An 18,715-nucleotide genomic window follows, 5' to 3' on the forward strand; every position below is an offset into this window, starting at 1 on the left:
ATTGACACTCCTCCTACACACACATACACATATATCAGGGCCAGATAGCAGAGCTGGGTTCTCAGTTCCTTTCACACGAGGAATTCTTATAAACCGGGTTGAATTGGTAGGAATGCTAATCATTTTCTCACTTTTATCCGTTCTGGTTTTCACATCCTCTGAGATGAACCACAGACCCCCTCAGGGGTCACCACAGCAAAGTAACTTTCTCTGGTGGTTTGTCAGAAATGTTTCTACTAGAGCTGTCAGGCGATTAAAATTCTTAATCGCGATTAATCGCGGACCAGCACAGGGACATCCAGACTTGAGCCCCTGTGGCTACATATTAGGCAGCAGCGCGAGGAGCCCACACTGGATGAAACTATTTACACCCCATGGGAGTCAAGCCATGATTTCCTGTGTGGCAGTCCTGCACCAACTACGGTGGACCAAAATACCTTGTAAAATCACACCGGTTCAAATCACTTGGGGGTATAAAATGCAAGGGGAAGAGGCAAAAACAGCCAAGGAGGAAAATAAGTTCCATGAATTCCTTTAAATGATAGTTTCCATTCCAAAGTGTGTCATAACAGAAGCTAAAGCCCCCAAAGACCCACTCCAATGAAAACCCTGTTTTTGGTGTTTTTAGCATGTTCTTGTACCATTTCTCTAATGATGCAGGACATACATGAAATAGTTTACTGTAAGGTTAAAACTGCCTCTCTGAGTATTTCTTAATATCAGATAAAAACTTGTGGTTTGAAAAAGCTCAAGTTGCGTTGGGCGGGTCCAAAGTCTTCCTGCTCCGCTCCATTCTGATCAATCCACTTACAGAAAAATAAATCCATGAACGTCTTTGTTTTTATCGTCTGAGCTGAAATCTGGATCAGAACTGTACGGCTGATCGCTCCAATATTGCTTGTTTTTGTTTTTTGTTTTTTGGCACGTGAGGCGCTGTAAGCTAGCAGGAGAGAGTTTAAACAAAGGGATGATGGGAAATTAGTGGGTGATAACTTCCACATCAACAGTCCCACCCACAATTCAAGAGGAAAATTTCCCCCAGGCTCGTCCTGCTCTGCAGAAAATATGTCTTTAACATCAACACAGGTTTTTGATTTTGGCTCAAAATTTCATAATCATAATTAAAAGACCACTGAGAATGCTTTGCAAATAGATAACATTGTAGTTGGAGTTTGAAGGGTTTAGGTAAAGTTATTTATAATGAATTTTGTTTTATTGAGTATTCATTGTAGTATGTTTCATTGTGGACAGAAAGCTCCTGTGAACACAGATATCACACAAACATTTTTTTAGCAGACTCCTGTAAAACTCTTCCTGTACCAAAAAGCGCCTTTGTGTTTCCCCCAGCTAGATGCTGAGTTTCCATCAAAAAACTGTTCTTTGTGAAGAAACTCAACACATACTGAGCATTTCTATATGTGTAAAAAATAAACACGCTGCATGTGTTCTTTTCTCAGCTGACATTAATCTTGTTTCCTCTCATGCAGGTGAACGATGGAGCCACAGTCAAAGTGCTTTCAAACAAAACCCGCCCTCCTGTCAGTCCACAAGGGAGTCTGAGAGGTAATGCAGAGAGACGCGACTTCATGAAGATTTGCACAACTTTCAAATGGAAGGGCCCAGAAGTGGAGAAAAAAATAAACGACGTAAACTTCCTCTCTGGTCTTCCTCTAGACCTCTTTCCTGCACCTCTTCAGTCCCCTTATCAGCTTTCTTTCCTGATGACACACCAAGCACTCTCCTACCCGTCTCCCTGATCACATGACTTGTAATTATCCAATCATCTAGGAGTACCTCCTGACCACCCAGAGCCTGTTTCAACTGTTTCTTGAAAGTCATGCAACAATCTTCTTCTTTCAGCTTCCACCAAATCATTTCACTTCTAGGGATGATCAAAATTAAAGTAAAACTAAAAGTGAATCTAATAAAACATGAATGTTAAATTTCATTTAAGCTTTTATAAGCTAATAAAAGAACCTTCAACCAACGTGGAACCAGTACAAAGATTTCAAAATTGAAGTCATGTGCTCCTTTTGTCTGATCTGCTGTTTTCAGCCTTTATAATAGTGTGTTGTTGATGAAGTTTGATGCAGTGGGTGTCACAGGATTAAAGACCACAGCAGATTAAGTAAGGGATAATGCCCGACGAAGCATGCTTTATCACAAATTAACGCACGCCGTGTAAGCCTGAACTCTCCAACGTGAAGAAAAAGAGGGTTTGAATTTCATGCAAAACCAAATTTCAGTTTTCCATGAAATTTGATTTTCAATAATCATGGAAGCAGCCATTTTAAAATGAGCAGGAAATGCCCTTCTACTGCCCCTAGTGGAATCATGATGAACTACAGGGCCAAAAACACAGACCTAGTTATGTACAATAGAAATGTAAGGGAAGGTAATGAGGTGGGGGTCTCAGAAATGTGTGTATCAAATATGATATGAATGCTATATAAGGTTAACCAACCAAATGGTGGCTACAGATGAAGAGTATAGATATGAGAGCCTGCAGGATGTGTGGAGTTCTTTAACACATGGCACAGGAAGCAAAGGGCTGAACTTTTGCTCGGTTACAAACGGTTGCACAACACCTACTGCAGAGGCCCCAAAAAGAATACCAAAAACACTGAAAGAGGAACAACAGAACCCTAACACACTGTCCACATTTTTCGCTAAAGACTAGCTGTTGTTACAGTATCTTCTGTAAGTGCCCAGTCAGAAAGGCAGAGTGGGCCCATATTTAAAAGTGGGTAGAAAATGAGGCCCTGATTGGGTTTGTCAGCAGTTTCTGTGGTGACCCCACCTGTGTTTACCCACGTTGGTTTAAGTTGGTACTCAGTGGGTTGGCTTGCTAGATTAGCCACCCTGTGGATGGCGTAGCATGCTAGGGAACTCCACTGTAGTGAACTCCACTTCATTGAGCTAGTGAGCCCTGCTGTAGCAGGCTAGTGAGCTGTGCTTTATGGAGCAAGCGAGCCCTGCTAGAGTGAGCCAGCAAGCTCCACTATATTGAGCTAGCAATCTGCTGTAGCGAGCTCCACTGCATCAGGGTAGCGAGTTCTGCTGTATCAAGCTAGCGAGCTCCACTGTCCACCTGGCGGCTAGCTAGCATAGCAAGCTAACCCACCAAGTGTCCACTTAAGCCAAGGGCTGTAGGTGTAAAGCAACCCCGTCCCCTATTCCCCTCTGTGTTGCTGAGAACTTGGAGCTGGTGGGTCCTCCAGAGTATTTTCCACGTAACAAATACAATCTTTTTCTATCTGCTACTGATTCACAACAATTCAAAGAAAAGAAATACTTACAGATGAAATTTTGAACTTCAAAGCTTCAAGTTTCAAAGCTTCAAGCTTTGAAGCTTCAAAGTCTCAAACTTTAAAGCTTTGAAACTTCCAAATGCAAACCCTTGGGTTGAAATGTTGGTGTGTTTTTCAGAGGCCCCTGGTTCTGACAGACACAAAGTTTCCTTTCATGTTAACTGATTTTAAGAGGTTTTTTTTTCTTCTAGATGACGAGAACTTTTCTGGAAAATACTTTCATTTGGTAAGAAGCTTTTTGTGCGTTTTGTTCGTAAAATCGACCTGGTCATTAGAAGAAACCCATCGACTACCTTGGGTTTCTGATCCAGATTGACCCAGATGTAGCTGAGGACCAGAAGAACCCGGAGAGGAAGAAGCTAAAAGTGAAGGAGGTGCACCTCACCAAGCTGCTCGCTACCAAAGTAAGAGCAAGTGGCGCCAAATGACACCAGAACTGAGGCCAGAGTGGTTTTCAGAGTCTCTTTTCCCTCCCAGGTGGCCGTGCATTCGTTTGTAGCTAACCTCTTCAGGTCCATCTGGGGGGTTTCCCACAGCAGAGCCCCCCCTGCCATCAAATACTACTTTGACTTCCTGGACGCTCAAGCAGACAGCATGAAGATCGCAGATCCGGATGTTCTGCACATCTGGAAGACCAACAGGTGATGAAGCTTTGTGTTCAAAGTCAGAGTAGTAAAACGCAGCAATGCAGCTGCTGACAACTCTTGTCTTTTGACCAGTTTGCCTCTGCGCTTCTGGGTCAACATCCTGAAGAACCCGCAGTTCGTCTTCGACCTAGAGAAGACTCCACATCTGGATGGCTGCCTGTCAGTCATCGCTCAGGCCTTCATGGACTCCTTCTCTCTGAGTGAGACTCAGCTGGGGAAGGTAAGGCGCAGCCGAACTCGTTTGATTTGACCAAGCAAAGAGTGGTCTCAGTATGAATATGCTGCTGTCTTCCAGGGTGCTCCCACCAACAAGCTCCTCTACGCCCGAGACATTCCAACCTTCAAGCAGGAAGTGAAGGCGTACTACAAGCTGATCAGAGACCTGCCATCAGTGCAGGACACTGAATTCAAGAACTTCCTGCAAGAAGAATCCAAGGTGAACACTTTTTTTGTATAAAAAAAAACTTCAAAATGAATAATATGGTTCTAAGATTTAGATGAAATCCAGCAGAAAGTTTCTCCTCCAGTTTCCATCAAGTGTATTTGGATTTGATGGAACCTGATTTGATTTGACATATTCCACTAAGACTTTGATTCCTCGCTTCTCTTAAAGACCATGTGTCAAAGTCTAGGCGCGGGGGCCAGATCCGGCCCTTCAGGTAATGCTATCTGGCCCTCCAGATCATTTTGTTTTATTGTTATTGATGACCACAAAATACAATTTTATGGAGTAAAATATTGATATTTATTCAATGTTTAAAGTCCCCCTCCAATGAAAATTATGTTTTTTTTCAGTTTTTAACATGTATGTGTGGCATTTTTCTTCTGAAAGAGAAAAAATATAATAAGAAATCATTTTGTGTTTGCATTTACGAGTATTTCTCCTAATAAGTCGCTGTCACTCAAAGTCCCTGAGAAAAACTCTGTTTGAATTCCTGAAACTTTCATACGTCACAGTAGCTAGCTAACCGGATGTAGCTGTAGAGGCTGGAGAAGATAATATAACGTCCCACTTCTGTGCTGTAAAATTCAGTGAAAGCCCATACTGATATTAGCTTTCATTATTTCCCAAAGAATCTGCTCTGAGGAAAAAATGGATTGGTCACAGCAACGTCAATAATTATTTGATTATTTGCGGAGAAAGAGACATTTTTCAACTGGATGGAGAAAGAACCAGTTTTGTAAGAAGTTATTTTTGAAGAAGGATGCAGTACACAGTGGAAAGTCTAGACTTTTACCGGTAGGTTTTATATTAGGCTGATGCATATGTTTGTATTTATATGTGACCAGCAGAAAAAAAAAGATTGAAATTCATGTCGGCTCCATGTCATGCAGTGAAAGCGCGCGTTATTGTTTTATTCGGTCGTATTTTAATTGCGTCCAAGACGGGACTTTTTTAATGATGGCCTCACGTATTTAAAAGAAACATCAGCTGTCACAAATATGCTGCCCGCGTTTGATCTAACCCTGCAGCAGCAGCTCGCCGCTCCTTTACAGCAGCTCCGCTCAGGATCCACCGGGTGGTTTAACTGGACACTGGAACCGTTCTCCTGAACGTAACCCTTTGTCTGCATCTAAAAACGTCACTACTGTCTGCACACATTTAGACACTGACGTGCGATTAGACCCTTTCTGTATTCTGGCATTTGATTAGATTTCTTGTTCAAGTGAATTCAACAATCAGCATGAAATCAGTTCTGAGCTCCAGCTAGTGCTGCTGCTGCTCCAATGCAGTCTAAATGATCATGTTTTGTTTTATTTTTATTCTTTCATGGGCTTATCAAAGTCTGTGTCTAGCTAACATGTCTGGGGGGATAAGGGGCAGGGTTACAGTGCTTAGCACCATGAGACACGCCCACACAGAGGGACTTTTTTAGATTTCAGATCAACAGGAAAAATGGCTTTTTAAGACATTCAGGATGTGGAATTTTTGTTAAAATCTTCACACTCCTAATTAAAACCTCTCTGGGATCGTTTGAAGAAAAAAAAACTGTTGTAGGGGGACTTTTAGTTAGTTTATTCTGGAATAATATTCCTGCCTTTTTATTATTCATAATTATGTTAAAAAGTTAGGGTTTTAAAGTCTTACAAACGTAGTTTTAGTGTACAATAAATGTTTTTCCTGTTCAACCCGCTACCTAAGGTGTGTTTTGGATTTCAGCCCCTTGTGTGATTGAGTTTGACACTGCTGTCTTAAAGCCTTTTCATTCATATTTTGTATTAACGAAATCATAACTTTCCATCCATCCATCCATCCACCTTCTGGGGTCATGGGTTGCTGGAGCCTATCCCACCTACTGCTGAATGAAGTTGGGGTTCACCCTGAGCAGGTCACCAGTCTGTTACAGGACCATCATAACGTTCTTTTATGATAATAATAATAATAATAATAATAAATCTAATAACTTCTACACACTAAGGAGTCAGTTGAGGTGTCTCGGGTATCTGGTCCGGATGCCTCCTAGACGCCTCCCTAGAGAGGTGTTCCAGGCATGTCTCAGTGGGCGGAGGTCCCAGGGAAGACCCAGGACACTCTGGAGAGACTATGCTTCTCGGCTGGTTTGGGAACGCCTCGGGGGTCCCCCAGAGGAGCTGGAGGGAGTGTTCGGTCTTTACTTAGACTGCTGCTCCCACGACCCGGTCCCGGATGAGTGGAAGAAGATGAATGGATGGAACTTCTACACTTTTTAAAAATGTCTTGTTGTTAAAAGTAATAAATCCCTGAAAAGTTGTTCTGACATTCACTAGAAAATGCTTCAGGAATCTCAGCAGTGACTCTTTTTGTGATTTTAGAAACACGAGAACGAGTTCTGTGAAGCTGCGGCCCTCAAAGAGCTCTACAAATACATCCAGCAATACTTCAAAGAGGTCAGTGCTTCTACTCCATCTTCTTCTCCCCATATTTTCATCCCACATCTGTTACTGAGACGAGGCTTGAACAAGTTCAGATTATTTGAAGACTCACTCTGATGAAAATGGTGTTTTTAACGTGTTCTTGGATCATTTTTCTCATAATGGAGGACACGTCTAAAGAAATGTACGATTAAAACTGCATTTATGAGTACTTTTTAGGCTAGTAAACAGAAAGCTCTCAGTAACATAAAGGGGACGGGGGGCGGGGCTCCCTCTGTGCTAATAGCCCGCCCACAACTAAGAGGTGAATTTCTAATGAACCTCTGCTGCTCTGCAGAAACTATGTCCTAGAAAACGACACAGGTTTCTAGATTTTGGTATGATCATGATTAAAAGAACACTTTGAAAACAGATCAAAGGATGATCAGAGGGAGGGGGGCGGGGCATCCAGAGGGCACAGCCACCAAAAATACCAGAGGCAAACCTCAACAACTTCCTCCTTCTACGTCCTGCTTCGCTTATCTCAATTGATATTTTCAGATCGGAATCTTACTGTGGGTTTAAGAATGAATGTCAGATTTAACCGACTGGCGTCATCTTACAAATATACCCAGCATGGAACCCCAAAACCCCCAATACTTTTCCTTAGACGTGACCGCTTGAATGTTGCAGAGGCCGGTGTGAAGCAAGCATTCGGCTGGTCTGTAACAAAACATGGTGCAGAAGTCGTTTTTTTTGTAGATGAAAAATCATTTTTGGCAGATGTTCCAAAAAGAGCACATCTGCGCCGCCGTTCCCTAAGATTGTTGTGTTTGTGTACGGTAAAGAAATTCTTCTTTTATCACTTTTCTAACAGTCAGGGTTTGTGGTTTGTTTTTATCCTCTTTCACTTCCTCCATGTTTGTTGGTTATCAAAAAAAACTTTTAAAATTGATTATTTAGTGACTATTTCCTTTATGAAAATGTTATTTTTGTTTGTTCTCAGATGTTTGAACTATCCTTTGATCTTTGTCTTCGATCAACCCTCTCAGTAAGAAGTTTTGTTTTGGGTACGAGTGTTAGATTTTGCCCCGTTGGGTTTTCTTGGTTTGGGGTTTAGCATGCCAAGTCGTAAAGGTGAAACTTTGACCACACTCTTCCTCTAACTCCGGTTCGCGAGCAGAGAGAACGCTTCGTTCTATACATAGAATCCTGTGAGCGGCGACAGCTGTGAAGCTTTTTTCTGCCTTCAGATCAAGCCGGCTCAGAAGGAGCCGAGGTGTTGCACCAGCAGCTCTTGTTGTGAAATGCTGTCAGCAAAGAGGAACTGGCTCAAAGATCTGCTTCCCCTGTCACGTTTCCTGTTTGTGTTCAGTTCCACCCTTAGGACAGAAGATGCGACCGCAGCTGTTTTATTTTTTTAAAGCGGGGGTCCCTCTCACCTGCATCTGAAATGTTTGGTTCTTCTACAGATCAAGGACAAACTGGAGCAGAGCGGCGCCCCCGCCGAGCTGACGGAGCAGCTGCATCACGTTAAAGAGTCCTTCGATGGACTGAAGAGCTGCTCCTGGAACTGACTGACGGACGCGTGGAGCAAACGTCCGGTCAGAGTTTACACACCAGGGAATCCAACCGTTTCTGTACAATTTACACATTTTATATCAATACATTAAACATGTAAAAAAAGATCTTTATACAGAAATGAAACCCTGAGTCTTTTCTTTTTTACCCGTTTCACAGAGTTATAAAAATAGTATTTTTTGCTTGAAAAAAAAAGAAAACTCTTTTGTGAGCTGTGATGAAGAAGCTGAGGTGAACGTGGGTCAGAGGTCAGGCTGAGGAGCCGCCTCCTTCTGCACTAGAGATCCCAGCTCCTCCAGCTGCTGCTGTTGGGCGCTCTCCAGGTTCTCCAGCCTGCGGCGCAGCACGGAGAAGTCGGCGTCCTGCAGCGGAGAGCCAGAGATCAGAACAGATGCTGTCAGACTTCCTGTCTGTCACTATCAGCAGTTAGAGCGAAGCCTCCGCTCGGCGCCGCTTCCTGTAAACGTTCATCTAGAGAGGTCGACAGGACGCTTCTCCTTTATAGAAGATACACTTGTTTTTAAAATCAGATTAGACTAGATTATGTTTAATTATTAAAGGAAAAAAAGGTTTTAAACATTTAAAAGTCGTTAAACTGGTTTCCACTGGTCCGTTTTGTTGACATAAAAAAAGAAAATTCATTAATCAATCCCGTCCCTCTGCAACGCAACACAAACTCAGTTTCCAGTCCGTCAACCCATCAATGTTGCGGCAAAAGCCGGAGAAACAGGAAACAGGTTCCAATTTTTAAAAAAACTTCCATTGTACTTTCAAAATAAAACTGTAAAATTATATTTTATAATTAAGGTGACACACCCACATGATATGGACAATAACACAGCGAATTTTCACCATGGATGACAAAGCCTTAATTTTGAAACTACAAAAACATAATTTATGCCACAAAACACACTAGAAAGAGAGGACATGGGGCTTGATTCACAGGTTTGAATGTGGATGACACGGGGGGGGCAGGACAAACCACTTCTCCAAAAGGGAAGGGGGACGGACCGGAAGTGTGTTTTTATTGAAGTGTTTGTGACTTATAATTCAAAATAAAAGTCAATACTGGAAATGCCTTTTCATTTTCACAATGTAGCTGCATTACTTGTCTCTTAAATGAAAGGAAAAATCTATCCTCTGAACACCTTTTTCTTGTTCTTCAACATTTGTTCTTCAACCAATTATTTTGTAACATCATTAAAAAGATAAATAAAATGGTATTTCACATTTTATCCAATAGGCTACATGCACGACCTACTTCTGCATTCGGTACATGACCGCTCAGTCATTTCCAGTTGTGGCAGTGGGCTGTTGTTTATGTGGAAATCTTGGAGTATTCGGACTTTAAAAGATGTCTTTTGGAGCTACCAAGAGTCAGTATAAACTATGTTAGGTCCATTGTGTGTTTTTCTAGCAAAATATTCCAAAATACAAATGCAAAAATGATTTACATTGTATTTGTGGTCCTACATAGCAAACTTTGAAGGTAACTTGCTAATGCTAATGTTATTTGCACATATTTATGTGCGACCAGCCTAAAACTGATGGACATTCATGTTGGCGACCTTGTGGTAGAGGCAGAGGCTCCTCATAATCAGTTGAGAGGAGGATCAGTAATCTGAAACTCACTTTGAAGTTTGTTTACACATAAAAGGTTCTGTTGAAAAGGTTTTAATATTCTAAAAGAGCTACGTTTCATCCCAGGAAGTCACATGATCATACAGTACATGATACCGTTTTGTTAGTACTGGGTGTTTGGTGTTTCAGGAAGGCAAACTTTGCCTTTTTGGATGTCATTGTGTTTACACATAATTACAAACTATCATACAATGTAAGAAATAACCACAATAAACCAATACCAGGAAAGTACACAGAGACTTCCCAAGTCCACACATATAGTTAGCCACAGCCGGAAGAGAGTAAGCAGTCTTATTCGAAACTGGAAATACGTCACACAGCTCCGTGCAGAGAGTCCATTAGAAATGTCAAATTTGAAATTTAAAATGCATAAACAGAAATGCTTTTTTCATTTTCACAATGTAACTGCATTGCTTGTCTCTTAAATGAAATGAAAAAGCAATCCTTCAAACTGTGTTTCCATTTTCTTCCTCATCACCAATCATTCTGTGACATAATCAGTGACAAAGCCAATGAAGACTGTTTTTTCATTTCACATCTCGCCGCAGAAAAAGTGTCTCATAAATCAGTTCAAATTAGCAGTTCCAAGGGCGCACCACAGTGACATCAGTTCTCGCTCTTCTGCTGTGGTTTGTGCTGTCTGCAAACAACATGCTGTTCTCACTGACTTATGTAGAGAAAAGGAGAAAAAAGGAGGGAAGAGGAGGAAAAACAAGCTGTTAAATGTCCTTTTCTTTATCACTTTTACAGTGTTGAAGAAGAAAAAGAAAAAGCCATTCGGGGAATGGCTTTTTAATTGCATTCAAGAGACAAGTAATGCAGTTACATTGCGAAAATGAATTGACTTATTTTTGAATTATGAGTCACAAGCGCTTTCACGTGTTTGAGATCATGCAGGTGGACGCAGCGCTGTGCAAATCGCCTGGATTGCAGTGCATGTTGGGCAGTTTTTTGCTCTGACATCACATGTCAATCATCATAAAGTATCGCTAGAAAGGGGCGGGTTCAAGGCGCAGCCAGAAAATAGGTACTGCGCTGGCTGCAAGCAGCCTTGAGGACTACAAAACAATGGATTGTGGGAAACGGTGTCCTGACAATTTTTGTAGTTTGACGTGATGCTGATCAGGAATAACTGGCGCTAAATGAAGGAAATCTGTGTATTTTGTAACTCTTTCTGGAGGGTAGTGAATGACTGATGTAAAATAAAGACAATTTCAAACCATCTGTGGTTATGTGTGATACTGTTGCCTTTCAAAGTTAACTTTATTTTCAATTGTATTTATTTCTCTGGGACATTGCACATTAAATGAACCCAGCGGTTATTTTTTCTGTGTTGCTCACGGACAGATGTTAAAAATTAACATAAAAACATAAGAGTAAAGATCACACTAGGAGAGGCACATTAAAATTCACCGAATGTTAAGGACAACCCAACTTCCTGTTCCTGTTCAGTGTTGCCGTTTGCCTTCATGCCTTTTGTCGCCTTTCGCCGCCTGGTCTCCCCGACGATCAAGTCATCTCAAACACGCCTAATGTAAACTTACTAATGGTCATGAGCTGGAACATAACAGACACGCACCGTACTTACTGGATCATTGGACAGGAGTCCCTCTGACAGGAGGAGGGGGGCAGGGGTGGCGGAGGAGGTCAGCGGCGCCGGGCCGAACACACCCTGACTGCCCAGCAGGAGGCGGCGGAACTCGTTGTGGCGGCGCTGCAGCTCCCTCAGACGTCTGTGCAGCTGAGCGTGCTCCTCCGACAGGGCTGGACGTCTGGGCAGAAGCAGAGGTTCACATCAGAAACGTGGAGCCGCTGGGAATCATGGGATTCCTCCTTACTTCTTAGCAGCTGCAGCCTCCAGCTCCAGCTCCTCCACCTGTGCCTCCAGCAGCTGAATCTTGTCCTTCAGCCTCTTCTCTCGGTTCTCCGTCTGGTGTTTTCTCTGGGAGGAGGGGAGCATCAGCTGCAGCTCTTGAACTGAGGTTTCAGGTGAAAAGGGGGCGTGGTTACCTTCTTCTGAGCCACAGCTGCTCTCTGCACTTTCTCCTTGAGCTGGGAGTACTTCTGCTGCAGCTCAGCCTCCCTGTCCTGCAGCTTGTGCTTCTCCTCCAGCCACTCCACCCGTCGGTCCTCCATCGCCCTGGAACGCATGAGAGGAGCGGCATGAGATGAGTGGAGGAGAAGGCCGGGTCGTCGTGGGAGCGGCGTGCCTCTCTGCGTCTTGTTGGCTCCTCTCAGCCTGGACCCGCGCCGCCCGCAGCTCCCCCCTCACTCGCTCCAGACTTTCCCGCAGCCTGCGGCTCGCCTCCGTCAGCTCACTCTCAGCGTCCGACAGCACGCCCACTTTAGCCAGGAGCTCCTGGTTCTGCTGTAATGATCAACATCAACCTTACTTTAGTTCAGAGTCCATCACTGTCATGGAACGTTACAGACCCACTCTGGTGAGAATGGTGTTTCTGACATGTTCTCGTGGCATTTTTTCTGATGATGGAGGATATGTATGACGTGAATTAGGATTAAAACTGTATTCTTTATTCAAATCAGGAGCAGATGAAGAAATGCCGTTTGAACAAGATTGAATTTGTGACACAGGGTGGGACTCAAGCTCCCCGCTCTGCTCCATTCTGATGAATCCACTTGTTTTATTTTATTTTAAATAGTAAACACATTTATTTTTGTGTTGCTGTTTTGCTTTTATAAATGGTAAATCTATTTTATATTGCATTATTTTTATAATCTATTTTATGTTCTATATTGTGTTTTATATTGCTTTTCTTTTTAAAAACTGTTTACAGTGGTAAATATGTTTATAATGTTTAGGCATAATGTATTGTTTTGTAAAGACTACAGATGGAATTAGCTACTAAGCTACAATCTGGTGCAAGTAAAGCTCAATGTACTTCTATGCTGTCCTGATAAATCAATAAACTAAACTAAACTTACAGACAAACAGATCCATGTGTGTGCGTGTGCATGTGTGCATGTGTGTGTGTACCTGCTGCAGATCAGAAATTTCAGCTTTTTGTCTCTCCTGCTCCTCCAGCTGCAGGTTCTGCTGCTGCAGCTTCATCCTGAAAACATCAGAAATCAGACGAGAAGCTTCCGTCTCCACAGCTCACTTATAGACCAGAAAGTTCCATCACAGGAATCAATCACTCCTGCTGGACTCTCACCTGAGGTTCTGCAGCTCTCTGCGTGCAAACTCCTCCCCCTGCTGGGCGCCGTGCACTCGCTCCTCCCACTCCTCCCTCAGCGCCTGCTCTGAGGCGTCCTGCAGCGCCCTCTGCTGTTCCAGTGCCGACAGCCGGTTCTCCAGCTCCAGCCTGACAATGAAAGACCCTTCAACAGGCTGCAAACAGGAAGTGAAATCAGACGTGAATCCGGTTCTCACTTCTCCTCGTGCAGGGCGGCTGTTCTGCGGCACTCCTCCTCCCGAGCGGATTGCACCCTCCTGACGGCGTCCCTCTCTTTCTCCAGTAGAACCTCCTTGTGTCGGCTCACGGCTGCTTTCAGCACCTCCACGTCTGTCTGCAGACCTGACACACAGGACGGGGGGGTGATGGGGTGAAGCACAGACAGGACCATTGACAGTATATGAGAACTGGATTGGGGGACCCCTGCTTTCCAAACAGGAAGTACCTGCTGGTTCCAACACGTCAAAATCCGATAGACTTCTATAGAGAGATAACCAGCTGTTCCTCATTCTATTGGTCAGAATAATCATTCTTGATCTGATTCTTTTTTAACATCTTCTTGATAATTCTCTGGATGTATTTTCTTTATCACAAGTTATTCAAGTATCAAACTCAACACCCCAAATGTTTGACAGATTTTATGCAGCCTGCTGTCATAGTGGAGTTGGTTCAAACTCACTCCTGACCCCGCCTGGGCAGAATGGTTGTCATAGAAACGTTGACTTAGACCGACCAATCACTGCTCACTTGTTCCAAAATGGAGAGGGCCATATCACCCAAAAAAAATGCCAACTGAATTGACTTGATTTTGCTGGAGCCAGAAGTGACGTCACACAGGCTCTGTCCAGTTCTCATGTACAGTCAGAAGAGGAGCGTACCATCGGTCTGTCCCTGCAGGGCGTCCCGCTCCCTCTCCAGCTCAGCTTTGGAGCGAGTGCACTCCAGGCGCAGCCGGTCCATCTCCAGCTTGTGGGAATGCTTCAGGCTCTCCATCTGGAGTCAGGACGAGGATGGCCGTTTGCTCAAAGAGAACCATCAGAACATTTCACACTTCATCTTTTAAAGAACCACTCCAATGAAAATGATGTTTTTAACATCTGATTGCAGCATTTTTTAAGGTGGAGGACATAGAGAAAATTAGGATTAAACAGATGGATGATGGGAAGTTAGGGCAGGTGACTTTCTAATGAACTCCTGCAGAAACTTCTAGAGATTCAATGCAGATGCAGCATAACTATAGGGGTTGACCGTTGATCAAGCACCGACCGTTTCTCCGAGCTGGTTACCTGGCAGGACAGGGAGCTGACCTCTCGCTCGGCTTTGTGCAGCCGCCCGGTCAGTTGGCCGTTCTGCTCCAGGCTCAGACGAAGCTCGCTCGCCGTGTGCTCTAGCTGCAGGCGCAGTGACTGCCGCTCCGCCTGCGGCAGCAGCAACGATTCAGGTGTGTTTCTGTCCCGGCGATCCAGCTGCAGCTGAACCATGCCATCTCACCTCCAGTGACTTGACCGCCGCCTGAGACTCCGTCAGCTGCCTGATCTGGATCCGCTGCACGCTCTCGGCCTGCTGGCCCGAGTTCTCCTTCAGGGCTCGGAGCTCCGCCACCTCCGCCTCCAGGCTTTTCATGCGCAGGTGGAGCTGGGATTTCTCCCTCAGCAAAGCCTCCACTCGCTGCCCGTCCCGCGCCTGGTCCGAGTCCTGATACTGAGCCACCAGGTCCTCTCGGTCCTTCTCCAGACGGGCGATCTGACGGCAGAACATCAAATCTTTCAAACAAAGCGGCGCTTTAGACGTCTGCGCAGAAGGCCCCGCCCACCTCTGCCTGGAAGCAGATCCGGGTCTCCTCCAGCACGCGGCTGTGCTCCTCTCTCTGCTGCTCCGACTGGCACCTCAGGAAGGTGTACTCGTGCCGCAACTTGTTGTACTCGGACCTGTACTTCTCCGCCTCCTGCAGGAGAATCACAACTAACCAATCAGAGGAGGTGAAAAGAAGAATGAGGTTCACTTCAGCACAACCTGGTCTGAGTAAATATGGGATTCTGATTGGCTGCAGGGTATTTCATTTAAAAGACCGTTGTTTTTTCTCTGCTGCAGGGGTTACCATGACAACACATCACATCACGTAGTCTGCATCATGTGAAAAAGGATTTCAATGTAAATTGTAACAAGATTGAAGTACTAAATGCTGATTTATTATTTATTTCTTCTGTAAGCGACCACAGTATGAGAGGAATAACGCCTTTTACTGCGTCCATTATTAGTTTGGACTTAGTAACGTTTAACGCCTCTGCGTCGACCTTTCATTTCTGATAACGGTCACCTCGTCGGACATAATCCTTTATTCAGCCATTATCTTTGATCCTCAATGTTTGTGGATTTCAGGTCAAACAAAATTCTGAATTCAGTTTGATTCATAAAAATCTGCGCCTTAATTTCCAATTCTGTACAATTCAATAAAATATTGGTTTTGTTTGCTTACCACAACACATCTTGTTGCAATATAAAATTAGTTTTTACAACAACAAAAAAATGTAAACTGAACAGAAGTGGAGATTTCATAGAGAAAGTGAAGAACTAAGAAAAGCTCGTTCCTGCTCAGAAAAAAAGATGCTTTTAAGTTCAAATTTAGGTCCAAGTTTATAATAGTTCAAATATTCGTTATATTTAAACATTTGTGTTTATTATCTTAGTAGTCTGTGGTCTTTTTTAGCTTTTTTTCTACTTTACAATTCTCTGTTATTTATCTTTAAAATTGTTTTCAATGCAATTCATCTTTTTAGTACAATCCCAGCTTTTCTTTTTTGCTAATATTTTCATTACTTTGCACAGTAAATCCACATGAACTTGTAACAGTCCAATAAACTCAATTACGAGTAATATTGTTGTCATTTTCTTACTGCATGAAAAAAAATGGAGATAGATTGAGAGAAAGAGGTTTTGATTCTTCCGTGATAGCCTTCATGAAATGACTGTAGCAGCACTAAACGAATCTTTGAATTATTTGCTTGCACATGTATTTATGGCTGCCGTACCTCCTCCAGCTTGTTGAACCTCTCCCTCACTGGAGCTTCCATCTCCTGCTGCACCTGAGCTCTGAGCAGCTCCATCCTCTCGGGAGTCATCACCTGTTGAACACAACATCACCAATTTATATATTTTTCCAAAGAAACCTCCAGCTGGCAATGTCAAAAAGGGTTTTGATGAGGAAGGCTTCCTCTTGTGCATACCTGCAGCCGGAGCTGGTCCAGCTCCCTGGCTTTGTCCAGCAGCTGTCCCCTCAGCTCTGCCTGCAGCAGCTGCATCTTCTCCTGCAGAGACTGCCGGTCGCTCAGCAGGCGCTTCAGCTCCGTCTGCGCCCGGACAAATTCCTCCTGCAGGCTGCGGACATCCACAGAAACAGAAGGTCATGACTGTTGTACTCACTCTACAAACCCATTACGAAGGCTTCTCCTGGACCTGGTGTGCTCGGCTTTCAGCGTCTGGTAGTTGGTCTTGTGGATTTCACTCTTCATCCTCTCGTCGATGAGCATCTTGTGCAGCTCCTTCTCCGCTCCCTCCAGCCCCACAGAGAGCCCCAGCATGGCAGCAGACTTCCCCATGCCGGGTTCCAGGTTCTGGACCAGAGGAACCGACTGGCCGAGGGTCGGGGAGGCCATCTGACCTGAGCAGAAACAGAGGAAAATATCAGGAAGCTGGTCGATTCTACACCAATCTCTTACCGAGTCTTTTTAAAGACTGACGGAGCTGCCAGAAAACTATTGTAAAAGATATGAACTGCTGGCTTTCTCCAAAAGCAGTCAAGTCCTTCAGAGGATGTAGGTTTTGTTGTCAGTATCCATGGAGGTTTCAAGAAGAGTCCCCAAGCCTGTTATTACAATCAACCAGCAGCCTGCTGTCAAGGAGATGAAGCCACCTCAGGTGATTAGCTGCTCCCCTTCAGGACAGCCGCCTTTGCTGTGGATACCAGCCTCTGATGATTAGACTGCATATCAAGTGAATCTAGTGTCCTGATTTCTCCTGAAGGCATCTCGAGGACAAAGTTTACACTAACCTGATGGAGAAACTATCATATAAACTGAAGAGGTTCAGAGCTAAACCACCATCTCGTGTGATTAAAGTACTGCACAACAATTTGATGTTAGTATCTGTGCGCACTGATTATTTAACACAGGGGTGTCAAACTCAATCGCACAGGGGGCAAAAATCCAAAACACACCTTAGAGTTTAAAACTGTTTAAAACACTTTTTTAAAACCATAACTTTTTAACATAATTATGAACTAGATATATAACATTACCTGTGATAATGCTAGTGTTAATGCTGTAAGATGAATTTGACCGCTGAAGATGCTGAAATTGATAGTTGAAAACTCTGAAGCTGATAGCTGAAAACTCTGAAGCTGATAGCTGAAAACTCTGAAGCTGATAGCCAACTAAAATATTAGCTAAATGTCATATTAGTCTAAAAAACTGAAGAAACAAAAAATGGGTTAGCCGAAACAGCTAGCATGTAGATTAAATATTAGTTAAACTACAAAATACCATTAAAAATCTTAGTAAATGCCAAAATAGTTAAAAAAAAAATAGCACAATGGCCCTTTCTAAAACCGTAACTTTTTAGCATAAACAAAATAATAAAAAAGGCAGTAATATTATTCCAGAATAAATCAACTTAAACCAAATTGCTTTCAATATTTTACTATCCAAAACAAAAAGTCAGAATTATACAAGTTAGAAAAACCACAAGATAACATCGGGCCATTAATGGCAATGAAATATACTAATCTGGAGGCTCACCGGGCCTTGACTTTAACATGTGGTTTAACACCTCAGGAGTCACACAAAATCTTTAACTCACTATAACTTCTCAACCGTAAACACGATTAACGTAATCCCGGTAAATTTTGAAGGAGAAAACTCTCCTTCAATTATAGTAAATCAAAGAATTTAAATATTTGAGTTGCGGTGTTAAAGGGTTAAATGTTTAAAGCTAATCACAAAGAATTTTTGAATCTGGCGCGCGCACAGCAACATGCTAACTAGCTTATAAGCTAGTTAGCATTAACTAGCTAGTTAGTTACTGTCCGTTATCGGACAACTTTTACCTCTTAAATGTTAAAGCACATGAGACTGAGTTCAAATGTCCCTCGTCGTCTACACTTTAGTGCCAAAAGCACGAATATTGTAACAGTTTTAAAAGCAGAAAAACAAAAACCCGTCAACATCGGCTAACTTCAAACAAGTGAAGCTAGTAGCATGCACGAACTGCCGTGTTTAAGAACATAAGGGGAAATTATCAAATTACATCCTGCACGTCACTTTTAAACACAAACGATTTGTCTTAAAACGGGTACTCACCTCTAATCCAGCCCCGAGCTCTCCTGTTTTCAGTTTGCTAGCTGCTATCGGCTAGTCATGAACTACAAACTGTGGAATTATGGGTATTTCTTTTACCGTCACATTTCTTTCCCATTTAAATTCTTCACAAATAAATAAACAGCCGTTACTTTTTG

General features: G+C 43.2%; 2 protein-coding genes across 5 annotated transcripts in view; one reads left to right on the top strand and one right to left on the bottom strand.

Annotated features, from left to right (window-relative positions):
• Nucleotides 1-8,497, top strand: part of plxnc1 (plexin C1) — a gene marked incomplete in the record, with an annotated part of 45,482 nt that extends 36,985 nt beyond the window's left edge. The window contains 8 exon segments of the mRNA XM_024294619.2: nt 1,488-1,563; nt 3,503-3,537; nt 3,623-3,715; nt 3,789-3,952; nt 4,031-4,178; nt 4,254-4,394; nt 6,752-6,826; nt 8,263-8,497. Coding sequence (XP_024150387.1) covers nt 1,488-1,563; nt 3,503-3,537; nt 3,623-3,715; nt 3,789-3,952; nt 4,031-4,178; nt 4,254-4,394; nt 6,752-6,826; nt 8,263-8,367 — 837 coding nt within the window.
• Nucleotides 8,206-18,692, bottom strand: cep83 (centrosomal protein 83). 4 transcript variants are annotated; one of them, XM_024294622.2, is made up of 16 exons: nt 18,561-18,692; nt 16,660-16,864; nt 16,431-16,581; nt 16,236-16,328; nt 15,020-15,151; nt 14,698-14,949; nt 14,493-14,624; nt 14,085-14,199; nt 13,404-13,548; nt 13,186-13,335; nt 13,008-13,083; nt 12,223-12,380; nt 12,023-12,152; nt 11,851-11,954; nt 11,592-11,784; nt 8,206-8,733 (listed from the first exon to the last, which is right to left on the bottom strand). In XM_024294622.2, exons 2-16 carry the CDS (start codon nt 16,857-16,859, stop codon nt 8,614-8,616), a joined length of 2,151 nt encoding a protein of 716 aa, XP_024150390.1. In that variant the 5' UTR covers nt 16,860-16,864; nt 18,561-18,692; the 3' UTR covers nt 8,206-8,613. The 4 variants fall into 4 exon arrangements, with proteins under 4 accessions (XP_024150390.1, XP_024150391.1, XP_036066183.1 ...); XM_024294623.2 differs by lacking the exon at nt 18,561-18,692 and adding an exon at nt 18,308-18,505; XM_036210290.1 differs by lacking the exon at nt 18,561-18,692 and adding an exon at nt 18,000-18,125.
• Between the last annotated feature and the right edge of the window lie 23 nt (nt 18,693-18,715).

The sequence above is a fragment of the Oryzias melastigma genome, linkage group LG23 (assembly GCF_002922805.2).
Source record: "Oryzias melastigma strain HK-1 linkage group LG23, ASM292280v2, whole genome shotgun sequence".
Lineage (NCBI taxonomy): Eukaryota > Metazoa > Chordata > Actinopteri > Beloniformes > Adrianichthyidae > Oryzias > Oryzias melastigma.

Bases quoted from the DNA above. Each gene is read 5' to 3' on its own strand.
- cep83 (XM_036210290.1), bottom strand. The intron at 14,200-14,492 runs GTAACCAGCTCG...TCCTGACTCCAG, and splicing joins TCAGCTCCCTGTCCTGCCAG to ATGGAGAGCCTGAAGCATTC. The intron at 8,734-11,591 runs GTGCGTGTCTGT...TCTCCGCTGCAG, and splicing joins CCAATGATCCAGTAAGTACG to GACGCCGACTTCTCCGTGCT.